The following is a 13,878-nucleotide window of genomic DNA, read 5'->3' as shown; positions in this document are numbered from 1 at the left end:
ACACTTCTTACAAGGGAAGGTTTGACAGTACAGGAAATAGGCCGGGTCATTGAAGTTTACTTACTTCCAATCAGTTTAACCATGTTAAAGCCAAAACACAATAGAAATCCAAGAGGATCTTATTTGGGAGACAAGGGTTAACACATATAGGGTATGTGAACCTGACAATTTTTTCAGACTAGACAAGTCTGAGAATTTAAAATGTTTTTAGGCAGCACATTACTTTTGGGACTTTCTGGACACATTTGATGCCTTATTTTGGGCCAAACAGAAAACGCATAGTGCCACAAACAACTAGATAACTAAAAAAAATTAGTAACTTTGTACCCAATATTGCCGCTGAAAAACAATGTGAGCATAGAACTCAATGCGCAAAACACTTCTCACAGCCCTAAATGTTGTGTACATAAAGCCATACACAGTCCCTGGGGTGTCCCAAAGGGAAACTAACAGTAAGTTAGAAGACTCTAACCTGCAATGTTCCCATAGAGCGGGGACACAGAATTATAGCTTTCTTACTTTCATCCATTTTTGCTAAATCTTTACTTGAATCAATGTAAAAGTAGGTGAATTGGTACGCTGGGACAGATCAGTCCGGCCTGCCCCTTCTCAAGAATATTCATCTGGCACTCTGCAGCGATGAGTGACGTCACTGCAGAGGACCGACTTAATATTCGGGCGCGCGTGTGCGATCGGGGCTGCGGGGGGGCGTGTGTGCGATCGGGGCTGCGGGGGGGGGGGCGTGCGATCGGGCGGCCGGCTGGCTGGAGCATATACTTCACCTGGTCCCCGCTCCGGCTTGCTGAACACATCGGGAACCGCCGGAGCCGGGATCAGGTGAAGTATCAGCTCCGGCGGCCGGGGGGTTAATGGGGTGGGCTGCAGACAAACTCGCAGCAGGGATGTACATCCCTGCTGCGTGTTTGTCTGCCATTAAAAGTATAGGGCCGGGATCTGCAGCGAGTCTCGCTGCAAAAACGCAGCATGGAGACTCGCTGCAGATCCGGCAAGTGGGTTTGTAACCTTAGCAAAACTGGTGGCTAGGATTAAAGTAAGGGTCCTATTCCACGGGCCGAGGATGGCCCGATCAACGATGTAAACGAGCGGCGATCTGCTAGATCACTGCTCGTTTACTGGGCCTATTCCATGGCCCGATGATCGTTGAGCGAGGGCTGCAAGGACATCGTTACCGATGTCCTTGCAGCATCATACATTACCTGGCTGCAGGGCTTGTCCTCCGCTCCGTCTCCTCCCCGGGTCCCCCGCGCTCTATCTTCTGAATGGCCGGTCAGCTGACAGGCGACACTCAGCCAATCACAGGCCGCGGTGGTCCCGGCCTGTGATTGGCTGAGCGCTCCGTCAGCTGACCGGCCATTCAGAAGATAGAGCACGCGGGACCTGGGGATGAAGACAGCGCAGAGAAGAAGCCCTGCAGCCAGGTAATGTATGATGCTGCTGCTGCTGTTGTTTCTTCTCAAATCGTCGGTCGCCCGCCGCGCACCGCTATTCAACCGTAGCGATGCGCGGTGGGGGAACGATGATTTTAGGTCTGGCCCTAAATGAACGATTAGCTGATGACACGATCGGCTGATCGTTCTCTCTATTTCACCAAACAATAATCGGCCGAATTGGGCCGTCATCGTTACTGTGGAATAGGGCCCTAAGAACATTACCTTCATGCCCAGCATTCAGGGAGCTTTCTTACCCGCTGTTGGTTTCCCTCCAAGAACCTGCCACCAGAATGAGCAAAGACATGTACACATTCTGAAAAGAAATTGAGCAATGTTTGTGCTTTGCATACAGTTTGGTGTATTAGCTAAAGTCCCAAACCTTCAGAAAGGGGCCCTGACCTCAGGACAGACTCCCAAGTCACAGTATAAGTTATGGGCTGAATTTGATACAATAATTCTACAGACATCATGACAATTTCTACAGCAAAAACGTCAGTAACATTGATTTATCAGCTTTCCTAGACTTTTTTTTTTAGAAAAAAAAAAAAATCTGCTTTCTAGGTGGTGTCCATATAGATGGGCAATTAACTCAAATTTGCAGCTTTGCAGTAAAGCCTATAGATAATGGCAACAGCACTTCAGATGCTGGCATTTCAATGGAAAACATCTGCTGGGCATTACATACTATATTACACAATACGTTCTCAAGTGCTGCCATGCAATATTGGATTTCCCAATCTCTGTAATTAGGAACACTAGGTGAGAATCTCAACCTAATAAAACATGGCAGGAAAGGGTCTCATACTAGGAGGACAAACCTGAAATTAGGGCCAATAGCATGTAATAATTGTTCCTCTATCTGGTTGGAGCTGCGTGGTTTTAATAATGTGTTGCATCATAGTTGTGAAGCAGATAAGCAGCTGAAAAGGCAATGTCCGTGTACAACACATGCCATCTAGAGGCAGAAGAGCAGAACAGCTTGAGATTTCTGACAAAACACTCCCATAGAAGTTTTTTTTTTAATAAGTCAATGGACTTTCTAGTTTCACAGTGTACTTTATGCAAACATTAAGCCTGTCATTGCAAAGTACAATTAGTGGCGCAAAAAATAAGGGCTCATGTGGGTCTCTAGGTAAAAAAAAAAAAATGCAAGTGCTATGGCCTTTTAAGCACAAGGAGAAAAAAAAAATGGAAACTGGTCCAGTCCTTAAGGGGTTAAAATGTAACAGTACACTTTCCTCAGTTGTATTTCCTCTTCTTTCAATGGTGCAGTACATAGGAGAAAGGTGCTTATTTCTCCTTCAGAACATATTACTTACCAGGCCTACTGTTTCAGAATGAACAGACGCTAGTAATACACTAATAAAAAAATGCAATATACTTTATTTTTTTTAAATGGACTGACATCACATAGACAAACACTAATGGAAAGAAATTCAAGTTGTCATGTACAGCCTTTACACAGTCTTCTGTGGACAGTTTGCTCTTCAGAAACATAGAAGAATAATATACAGCTTTTCAAATGATAGCATATTTAGAAAAATTACAAGTGAAATGCGATCCCATGCATGGTATATGGGAGACTGACCAAGCAACTAACGCATCTATTATTGTAGCAGCACTCATCTCAACAAGTCTTAATTTTGACCAGTTGATCCAAAACCACCAGCACCTCGCTCAGTATCATCTAGAGCCTGTAGAGAAGGAAACACAGATTTATAAGCATCAGTTCTGGTAATTCAGCATTATGGTACATTAGATAGATAATCTACATAAGCTTTAGTAAAAAAGGCTTCAAGAGAGCACAACGGTCACATTGGGCATACTACAGTCCCTTCAGTTTGTTTCATGAATGCCAGTGTGTCAAAGGCTATGTTTACATTGTTTTCAGACCCACATCGGGCATTGATGAAAAAAGGATGCGGACGTGCAGCTCGTTGTGTAGCCCACGGCCCCACTGACTTGAATGGGCAGGACTGTCTTTTTAGTACGTTCTGTTCATCTCCCCGACAGATACTTCTTTTATACACCACTCAAGTGGTCAGCATCCTTTTTTCATCAATTCCAGACGTTGGGCTGAAAATGTGATGTGAACATAGCTTAAGGGTTAGAAGATGCTATTGTATAGGAAGTAGTTATGGTTACAATGCCCAGTTTAGCAAGAAGGAAAGACATACATCAGATTAATGCGGTTACTCACTTTTAGTTCTTCGAGTTCAGGATAGAATATTCGTTCACAAATCAACTGAGCTACTCTGTCGCCTTTTTTAACTAAAATGGAAAACAAAAACGTATAAAAATGTAATGCCTGATCTCACAAAACAAACAAAACCAACCAACCCCACACAATGGTGAAACACTTTATGCATAAAGGCTGTGGTTAGATGTTAGCTGAAACCTGATACTGAAATACAAAGTGTATGAAATACATCACATAGGGATATCAGGTCCAGAGACTTTTCCATTAGAAATTTAGTCCCACTCTGTTACCCAATGTTAAGACAATTTACAACTATGTTGCATAACTTTTAGATGCCCTTTGAATTCTACATGTCCCATATTATTGTCCCCTTTAAAGGCCCTATTACACGAAACGATTAATGGCCATATCTGGCCAATATCGGCTGATAATAGTCTTGTGTAATAGAAGGCAACGATCAGCTGACACGATGTCGGCTGATCGCTGCAGTCATTTGTGTTTCAACATGTTGAAAGACAAACGACTAATATAGCAACAATCTACTGCTGTTACTCCGTGGAATAGGAGCGGTGGCATCAGACGGCTGCTATCGGCTGGCCGGACGATCAAGCAGCCCCCTCACAGCTTCCTACACCCACCACTGAACGAGAAGCATAAGAGCGCTGACAGCGCTCGTTTGCTTCTCTCAGTCACCCCGTGTAATATGGGCTTAAGACTAATGGTGTGTTTACACAGGCAGATTTATCTGACAGATTATTGAAGCCACAGGAACGGATTTGAAAAGAGAAATATCAGTCTTTCCTTTATGACCTGTTCATGGTTTGTAGTCTGTTCCTGGCTTTGGCTTCAATAATCTCTCAGATAATCTGTCTGTATAAAAACACAGTAAGAGACCCACACATTCCTGCAGATTTCCTTATAGTCTGGAGATTCCTGCAAGTTGGTAATGTCTGCAGTGTCATGGTCTTTACTAGTGATGAGCGAGTACTAAAATGCTCGGGTGCTCGTTACTACAGACGAATATCTCCCGATACTCGAGTGCTCGTTTCGAGTAACGAATTCCATTGAAGTCAATGGAAAACTCGAGCATTTTTGCAGGGGACCCAACTTTGGTAGAGGGAAGGTCGTGTGAAAACCTGTCAACCTCAGAAAATGATGGAAACACAACGGAAATGCACAGGAAACAGCAGGGGCAGCATGTATGCATGCCTCTGAGGCTGCCTAATCGCACCATTATGCCAAATTCTGGGCAACAGCCTAGTTAAAACAGAGATAGGCATATGAACCACCCAAAAACTCAGCCTGACACAGCATGGCAATGAGAACACAGGGAACCATTAAAACAGAGGTAGCATGTGATGAACCACCCAAAAACTTTGCCTGACACAGCATGGCGGTGAGGACACCGAGAACCATTAAAAACAGAGGTAGCATATGAACCACCCAAAAACTTAGCCTGACACCAGAGACCCAGATGGACAATACAATCATCCAATAAAAATAGCCGGATTATGGCTAGATTTAGCCTCACCCCCTCATGCAGTTGTGCGTGAGAGGCATATCTTTAGAGGTAGGGATGAAGAACAACAATACAGTCTTGCCAATACAGTATTGATTTGATCGAATGAATACACTTTCAATCCTTTAAAGAGTCTCTAAGAGAGGACACCCCTAAAATAAGATGACATCCACAGATATGGTTCGAAATGGACAAGGATCGAATCCAACTATGAATTTGACTGTAGCAGTTGGGGTAACATTCTCTGCATAATGTGACTCCCACTTCTCCCCTCACTGCTGTTTCGACTTTGAATTTGACTGTGGTAGTTGGGGTAACTTTCCCTGGTTAAATTGCAGAAATGTGCACAGATGCGGTGCACCTTAGTGAGCAAGTTAGCCAAATTGGGGTAGGTTTTAAGGAACAGCAGCAACACTAGGTTGAAGAAGTGGGCCAGGCATGCTACATGTGTGAGGCTGCCGAGTTGCAGAGCCGCCACCAGGTTCCACCCCTTGTCACACACAACCAAGCTCACTGCCAATTACACAGGGTATTGGATATGGCTTCAATAAGACAAATAAAAATATTAATAAACGTCAGCCTGTCAGTTGACAGGTGGGTGCGCTTATTAGTGACTGATGATGCCACCAGCTGCACTAAAGACCTGCTCTGACAACACACTAGGGGGCAGGGCAGCCCAGCACCTCCAAATCAGTAAGAAAGACAGAAATCTGAAAATATACTAGTGGTGCCACTAGTTTTTTGGGGGGGCTGTGAGATACAATCTGGTGGTGGCACCAATACACTCTGATACCCCCTTACAATGAGCAGTGAGGTTCTATGCAGGTGTACTACAAATCCCAGCAATACAATGTAGTACAGCAGCACCACCAGCCACAAAATCATAAATAAGTACTGAGCACTTTTTAGGGGTCTGTATGCAACACCTAATGTCCCCTTTCTGCCAGCAGCCGATCACCACAGTGTGCTGGTGAAATCGTGGCAGCTGCACTGCAAGTCCCAGCCAGCAGCCTGTAGTAATACAATTTAAAAACAATTTGAAGCCCTTACAAGGGCTGTTTGGTTGTTTCGCTAGTATTCCCTGCCTACTGGAGCGCTAATTCCCTCCCTAACGCTCTCCCTGACCAGTAGCAGCTCTGCCCCGAATCTCTTCCAGCATATGTCTGAAGCGAGCACTACCGGCCGCGATTTTTATACGGCAGGGTCATCTCATCTGGCCAACCAATCGCTGCTATCGTCATGTATGGGTCCCACGTGATCGCAGGATGTACCAAAGAGTCTCCTGCATGTTTATTGGCTGAGAAATAGCGCCCAAACTTACAGGAAACGGATGATTAGATTTTCTCGAGTATCGTGAGATGCTCGTCTGAGTACCGAGTACCCCAATACTCGATCGAGTACCAAGCTCGGACGAACCAGTCACTGTAAGCAAAAACTCATATTACACAATGGTACATACCAGTAAAAGGCTCCTTCCCAAAATTAAACAACACCACACCAACATTTCCTCTGTAGTCTTCATCTATAACACCAGCTAGGAAGAGAGAAGATATGACTGAAAAGAACATCTAAAAACTATTTTTTACTCACATTTAAGATGCAGTGAGTTTAGAAAAATCACAGTATAAAAGTCTCCATAAATATGAACAGAGAGGAGTGAAACAGCCTTTGCGATACAGTAAAATATTCTGCATTGTGTAATAAGGATGGAAAATACATCGCAGTCATCAGTGGAAAACTGCACATTGGTGCTGGCAGGTTAATGTCCCTCAGATGCAGCTCTAACTGTGTCAGGGCCTTGGCTCTTAGAGCTGCCTACGCCTTCCAGCTGTGGAGGAGAGGACAATGTTACATTGTGTTTGTATTCCTATAGGGCATTCAAAATGTTTGGCGCTTGAGATAAATTACAGGAAAGAGAAACAAAAGACCAAAAAAAAAAAAAATCACATGGGATACACAATGCACCATAAATCTACTAGGAAATGGGCAGATAGTGCAGGTTTGGTGGGATTCTTGTCTAGGGCTCAAGGTAGCATAACGTTACAAACAGGCTCATAGGCCAGTAACCTACAGTACAATGCACAACACTACTGAGCTCTACCAAGTTTTCTTTACAATGTTTTTATTTTACGGAACGAAACAGCGCTGCAAGATGGTCTGGAGTCTTGTAGAATCTGCATTGGGGGTTCCCATCAGAACTTCTGAACCAGATGTGAATATACCCCAATGGTGAATATAAAATATTGAGCATTTCAAAATTCACTAATATTTCTGCAGGTAAGATTACAAGGATTACCTCCAACATCAATGAAGTTTTTTGCTGCCAAACCAGATCGTGGTGCTAAAAACAGAAGAGAAAAAAAATAAAAATAATGAGGTAACTGAATACACAGGCGCATGTATAACTCATAGAAATAGTAATAACCCATGACATTAATCATTGGTGTTTACATTAAAAAGATTGCGAGGCAGGCCATACTTATCACAAAAAAGCTGCAGGCTCCAATAATTCTAGTTACTCACAGCAATCATTATTAAAGGGGTACTCTGGGCAGGAGAGCTTTTTTTTTTTTTTTAACTATGGCCGGGGAGGGGGTAGATGAAAGCAACGACGTCCATTTACCTCCCAGGTTCCAGCATCACACTGTTCTGGTCTCCAGCCACTTCCTGGTCTATGATGCGGCTACAGCTGCTGAATGTCTGAGCGGGATTGAAACCTCACACGTCAAGCCGAATCATAGACCAGGAAGCGGCTGGAGACCAGAACAGCGTGATGCAGGACCCACCGCTTGAATTGGGGAGGTAAGTTGACGTTGTTGCTTTCATCCACCCCCTCCCCTTCCATAGTGAAAAAAAAGCCCTCAAGTCCAGAGTACCCCTTTAAGTGATGTGCGGTTGGTAAACAATGATTTTAAAGCAGATTTTACAGCATGCTCAAAAGACACACTCAGCCAAGGATTGTGTTTTCATTCCAACGAAAGTGTACGCTTCCTACTAGGAGTCACTAATTACACATATTTTGGGGGGGAATCTTCACTTTGGAGTAGGCCACTTTATAGTAAAATTGTTCAGTGTACAGTATTAGTAAGTGTACTCACTGTATATACAGATAGCAGTTCTCTGTGTACCTCACAGAGCTAATATCAGACTCCCCTCCCCTAGGCTGTGCCGTCCTGCTCTGTGGTGAGTCTGTCCATACGATGGCTGACGTGGAGGAGCATGTGACTATGTCCTGCCCCCAGTGTCCACCACTGAGCCTGTATATGTCTATGGAGGACACTGAACTCTTTCTATGTAGTGGCCACCCCTTTTAATGTTTCCACATCTAGACCTAGCACTAGAGCCCTCCCCCTTTTTATTTTGATTCCTGCAGTTATAGTTTGTTTGATGTTGAGGTATTACCACTGTACAATTTTGGGATTACTTTTTCTTGTTTAGGCGAGCGAGAGAGCGAGATCTGCTCCCACAAGACAGCACCAGGGGCAGGTGGCTTTGTTATACCTACGCCACCTTCTGGAATTGGGGAAGTCACCTAACCTGGGGCCTAATGAGGGCTGCCATATGTATTATATTAGGCCTTACAGATGCAGGACCTATTAGGATGACTGGCAGGTATAATATAGGACAAAGCCCTACTGACTTACCGACTCTCCCATAGCATCCACTGGGAACACAGATCTGGATGTCAGTTTTCACTATGGCTTTACCTTGTGGTTCAATCATATAGTCGTAGGCACTAAAGAAAGGAATGAAGAATAAACAATAATAACAGCGTTTGTTACTTAAAGGGCAACTGCAGCGAAAAGTACCAGGGATTTGTAATTTGCTTCTACTAAAAAATATCAAGTCTTCCAGGACTTATCAGCTGCTGTATGTCCCAGATTTAGACATAGATATGTAGGACATACAGCAGCTGATAAGTACTGGAAGACTTGAGATTTTTTTTTGTAGAAGTAAATAAGTAAATTACAAATCTCTGGCACTTTCTCGGACCAGTTGATTTGACATGAAATTTTTTTTTTGCTGTTTAACCCTTTAAGGACGGGGCCAATTTTCGTTTTCGGTTCTTCCTCCTTGTGTTTAAAAGGCCATAGCACTTGCATTTTTCCACCTAGAAACCCACATGAGCCTTTATTTTTTGCGTCACTAATTGTACTTTGCAATGACAGGCTGAATTTTTGCATAAAGTATACTGCGAATCCAGAAAAAAATTCAAAGTGTAATGAAATTGAACAAAAAAAAAACCATTTCTTTTATTTGGGGGACTGTGTTTTTACTCCATTTGCCCTGGGGTAAAACTGACATGTTATGCATGTTCCTTAAGTTATTACGATTACAGCGATATATAACATGTATAACTTTTCTTTTATCTGATGGCCTGTAAAAAATTCAAACCATTGTTAACAAATATATGTTCCTTAAAATCGCTCTATTCCCAGGCTTATAGCGCTTTTATCCTTTGGTCTATTGGGGCTGTGTGAGGTGTCATTTTTTTGCACCATGATGTGTTCTTTCTATCGGTACCTTGATTGCGCATATACGACTTTTTGATCACTTTTTATGAAATTTTTTCTGGATTTGATGCAACCAAAAATGCACAATTTTGCACTTTGGGATTTTTTGCGCTTACGCTATTTACAGTGCGAGATCAGGAATGTGATTAATTAATAGTTCGGGCGATTACGCACGCGGCGAAACCAAACATGTTTGTTTATTTATTTTTATTTATAACCTGGGAAAAGGGGGGTGGGGGAGGGGGCTTTTTACTAATAATAACTTTTTTTTTTACACACATACACTAGAAGCCCCCCTGGGGTTAGGGTTATTCCCCCTGGGGTTAGAGTTATTCTCCCTGGGGGACTTCTAGTATATACACTTTGATCTCTCATTGCGTCCTTAAGAGGTTAAAGTGACCGTACCACCAGGCCCAGGCTGAAGCACTGGAGGCAGGCCGACCCACCCTTAGTGGGAGGAAACCCTAGCCCCTCTATGATAGGGTTCCATTGATTCTAATAGAGTCACGTCATGGAGGGGCTGGGGTTTCTTCCCACTGGGGGTGGGTCGGCCCGCCTCCAGTGCTTCAGCCTGGGCCTGGTGGTACAGTCACTTTAAAGATTTTGAAGGAATGTGCTAAAAAGAAGATTTAAAAAAAAAAAAAAAAAAAAAAAACAAACACACAACTCAAAAGCACAGTAAATCTATTTTGGTTTCTGTATTAAAAAAAAATATATATATATATCTATGTTCAGTAGATGCAGCGAATATAGTCACTAGTACAGTATGTTCAAATTCTCCTCAATTGGCCCACCATAGCCACCATACCTCAGATATTCACGTGTTCCATGCACAGTCTGTAAATATCAATAAAGTTGTATAGAATGGACTTGAGTTCCATGCATCATTCATAATAATGCCGGGAGCTCTAAAACTTTTAAATCTTTGTGTTACTGCACAATTTTAATATAAAGTGGGCAACCCCTTTAAATGTGGCACTGTTACTAACAGGGCAAGGGACCACTGGTTCCCCGCCCTGTCAATCACTCTTGTGGCCGAAGGCAGCATTATGCCTCCATACACAAGAGGCCGCTCTCTCCCCCAGCGCATGAGTGATATCACTCTTTTACTCACAGAGCTGAAAGGGAGAAGAAAAGCTGGAAGAGAGCAGCAAGGAAGCCGTGCAGCAGGTGAGCATTTATTTTTTTTCCTTTTCAGCTCTAATGGTACTTTTACACGGAGCAATAATTCGCTCGATCGCACGATTGACGATTTTGAATAAACAATTTTTTTTTTTTAATAACGATCAGCGTTTAGACTGAACGATACATCGTACGGAAAATTTCACACATAGGTGAAATCGTTGAAAGACTTAACACTGAACAATCTGAGAATTTTTGCGATCGATCAACGACGATTTAAGTTGTTGAAAGATCAAAATGAACGATTTCTCGCTCGTCACTTGATCATTCGCTGGGTTTACACGTACGACTATCGTTCGAATTCGACCGTTATCGAGCAAATTGGAACAATAAATCGCTCCGTGTAAAACCACCATTAGGGGGAGATTTATCAAACATGGTGTAAAGTGAAACTTTTTCAGTTGCCCCTAGCAACCAATCAGATTCCACCTTTCATTCCTCCCAGACTCTTTGGAAAGAAGAAGGTGGAATTTGGTTGCTAGGGGCAACTGAGACAGTTTCACGTTACACCATGTTTGATAAATCTCCCCCTTACTGTCAGGAAATTTTAACAGTATTTCCTGACAATAAAAAAAACTTTTTTGGGGGTGGCAAAAACTCCATGGCCGAAAGCCCAGGTTCAGTGTGTATTTCTGTTCACGTCAGCATGTTCAGTTTCCATGAACAGAAAACCTGGTGAACCACATTTTCGTCCTGCAGGCGGTGTAATTGTTTCCTGAGTGTACGGAGCAGGGCCCTGTAGCTCAAAGTGCAGCACACTACAACAAGTAAGAGGAAACAGTTAAAAAAAAAAAAAATATATATATATTATATATATATATAATGTAATATAATATAATATACACACACACACACACACACACAGTGGTGCCTTGGATTACAAGCATAATTCGTTCCGGGACCGCGCTTGTAATCCAAATCCACTCTTAAACCAAAGCAAATTTTCCCATAAGAAATCATAGAAATGCAGACAATTGGTTCCACACCCCAAAAATAATGATTTATTATTCTGAACAACATGTAAAACAAATGAAAAAAACATTCAGAAACAGCAGAATATATGATATTATAAGTTACTGTAGAGTAATGGAGAGGGTGGGAAACACAAGGGCGGACAGAGACTGCAGGGAGCATGAAGGAATGAGCAGGGCAAATGTTGGCACAGTATAGCAGCACTCTCTGTCTGGGGAGAGAGGGGTTACAGCTATGGAGAGATTACCCCCCACAGTGCTGTCCCCTGATGTAAGCCCCAGCCTGAAGTGGATCTGCTATGAATTGTACTCCTGGGTCAGAGTACAGTGCTGTAGACCCCGCTATGCAGACCATGCCCCTCCCCCACTCAAGCTCCCACCCAGTACAGGGAGCTCTTAAACCAAAGCAATGCTCTCAAACCAAGTCACAATTTTGAAAAACTGTGAGCTCTTAATCCAAGTTACTCTTAAACCAAGGTACCACTGTGTGTGTGTGTGTGTGTGTGTGTGTGTGTGTGTGTGTGTGTGTGTGTGTGTGTGTGTGTGTGTGTATGTGTGTGTAATATATATATATATATATATATATATATATATATATATATATATATTACATACACTTTAATTTTCTCCTTTTTTCACAAGTTTTGCAGCTTTTTTTCCCCTTTGCAATATTTTAGCGTCTCTAGTCCTAAAACAGAGGTTTGTGAATGGGACAAACAGCAAAAACAAATAAAAATAAAAGCCAAGACAGGAGTCTGTGGATTCTCACAGGTGTTCTTTGAACCGTGAAGCAGACATTATAGGGTGCACTCCCACAATGCAGATTTCTTGCAGGTTTTCTCAATTAAAGTTACTTAATGGTTAAAATAAAATAAAAAAAAAGCTGGGAGAACAAGCCCAGAGTGTGCTGCTGCTGCTGCTATACTTGTCCATGGCTGGCACAAGATATGCTAGAGCATGAAGGCATTGTGAACACAGGCATATAGATGCATAGTACCAGTCTCCACATGCTGCACAACTACAACTCCCATCATGCCCCAGCCACACACCAGGCACCATTTCTTCCTGTCACAGAAAGGTAGCAGAACACAGGGAATGAGTACAGTTCTGTATTATTAGAGCACGGATGTGTGCAGCCCCCTCACCTGTACAGGTCGTAGCCGGCAGCCCGGGCTGAGCCTCTGGTAGGAGTAGACGCATGTTCAGACAGCTTGGCGAAGCGCAGTACCGCAGCGGAGCCGTCCCCTTCTTTTGCACGTTTGGCGGGAGATGATACAGGCGGCATGTTGGTGACAAGACTCAATGAAATCTAACAATCCCGCCAAATCCTAAACTCCCGCCAGATATATACACGTCATCTCCCCCCCCCCCCCCCCCCCCTCCCCCCCTCCCCCCCCTCCCCCCCTCCCCCCCTCCCCCCCCCCGGCCCCATACAGGGTTCGAGTCTCTATATACACCGCAGTGTGCCCCAGCGAAGCGTACAACTACCAATCCCAGAGTTCCATGTAACCGCGCTAGCAGCACTGCAGGCGGGCGCCGGTAACCAGGCACCATGGGACTCGTAGTTTCCTCTGGTATCACCTTCATGTGGCGGCCATGTACCCTGGGCCTATATATCACACCTTCTACCAGCACAGCTAGTCACCTTGCTTACTGTACACCCGAAAAGGGTGACGGAGACAGCGGGTTGTAGTCCAGCGTCTACACAGCCGCCCTACGATCAGAGGCAAAGCGCCCAATGTGGCCGCAGACATGACGCACAATGCAGCGGCCGACATGTGACATAGTATCGCCTCTAGGTGGCGCCCTGCACGCGGCGTCTTCTCACAAGGTTAACTCTTTAATAGCAAAAAGCATCCACAGTTTCAGGGTGTATATATATATATATATATATATATATATATAGTGTATATGAATATAGAAGAAAGTATTGTTTTTAGTATTTGTATTACTTTTATATTGCTCGCTTTTCACTGCTTGGTCAGTTATTCGGATTATTAGGCAGGGTTCACTGCCTTTTTGCTGTCCATGCAACAGATCC

General features: G+C 43.5%; 1 protein-coding gene across 2 annotated transcripts; it reads right to left on the bottom strand.

Annotated features, from left to right (window-relative positions):
* Nucleotides 1-2,814: 2,814 nt before the first annotated feature.
* On the bottom strand, nt 2,815-13,626 carry DUT (deoxyuridine triphosphatase). Of its 2 annotated transcripts, XM_069956597.1 has the most exons (7): nt 13,483-13,626; nt 12,983-13,085; nt 8,815-8,906; nt 7,467-7,511; nt 6,630-6,704; nt 3,652-3,722; nt 2,815-3,145 (listed from the first exon to the last, which is right to left on the bottom strand). In XM_069956597.1, the coding sequence occupies exons 1-7, from the start codon at nt 13,613-13,615 to the stop codon at nt 3,089-3,091; spliced, it is 576 nt and encodes a 191-aa protein (XP_069812698.1). In that variant the 5' UTR covers nt 13,616-13,626; the 3' UTR covers nt 2,815-3,088. The 2 variants fall into 2 exon arrangements, with proteins under 2 accessions (XP_069812698.1, XP_069812703.1); XM_069956602.1 differs by lacking the exon at nt 13,483-13,626 and having other exon boundaries at nt 12,983-13,208.
* Nucleotides 13,627-13,878: the final 252 nt, after the last annotated feature.

The sequence above is a fragment of the Dendropsophus ebraccatus genome, chromosome 1 (genome assembly GCF_027789765.1).
Source record: "Dendropsophus ebraccatus isolate aDenEbr1 chromosome 1, aDenEbr1.pat, whole genome shotgun sequence".
Lineage (NCBI taxonomy): Eukaryota > Metazoa > Chordata > Amphibia > Anura > Hylidae > Dendropsophus > Dendropsophus ebraccatus.
The sequence above is the reverse complement of the archived record's forward strand: the minus strand, read 5'-3'. Positions and strand labels throughout refer to the sequence as shown.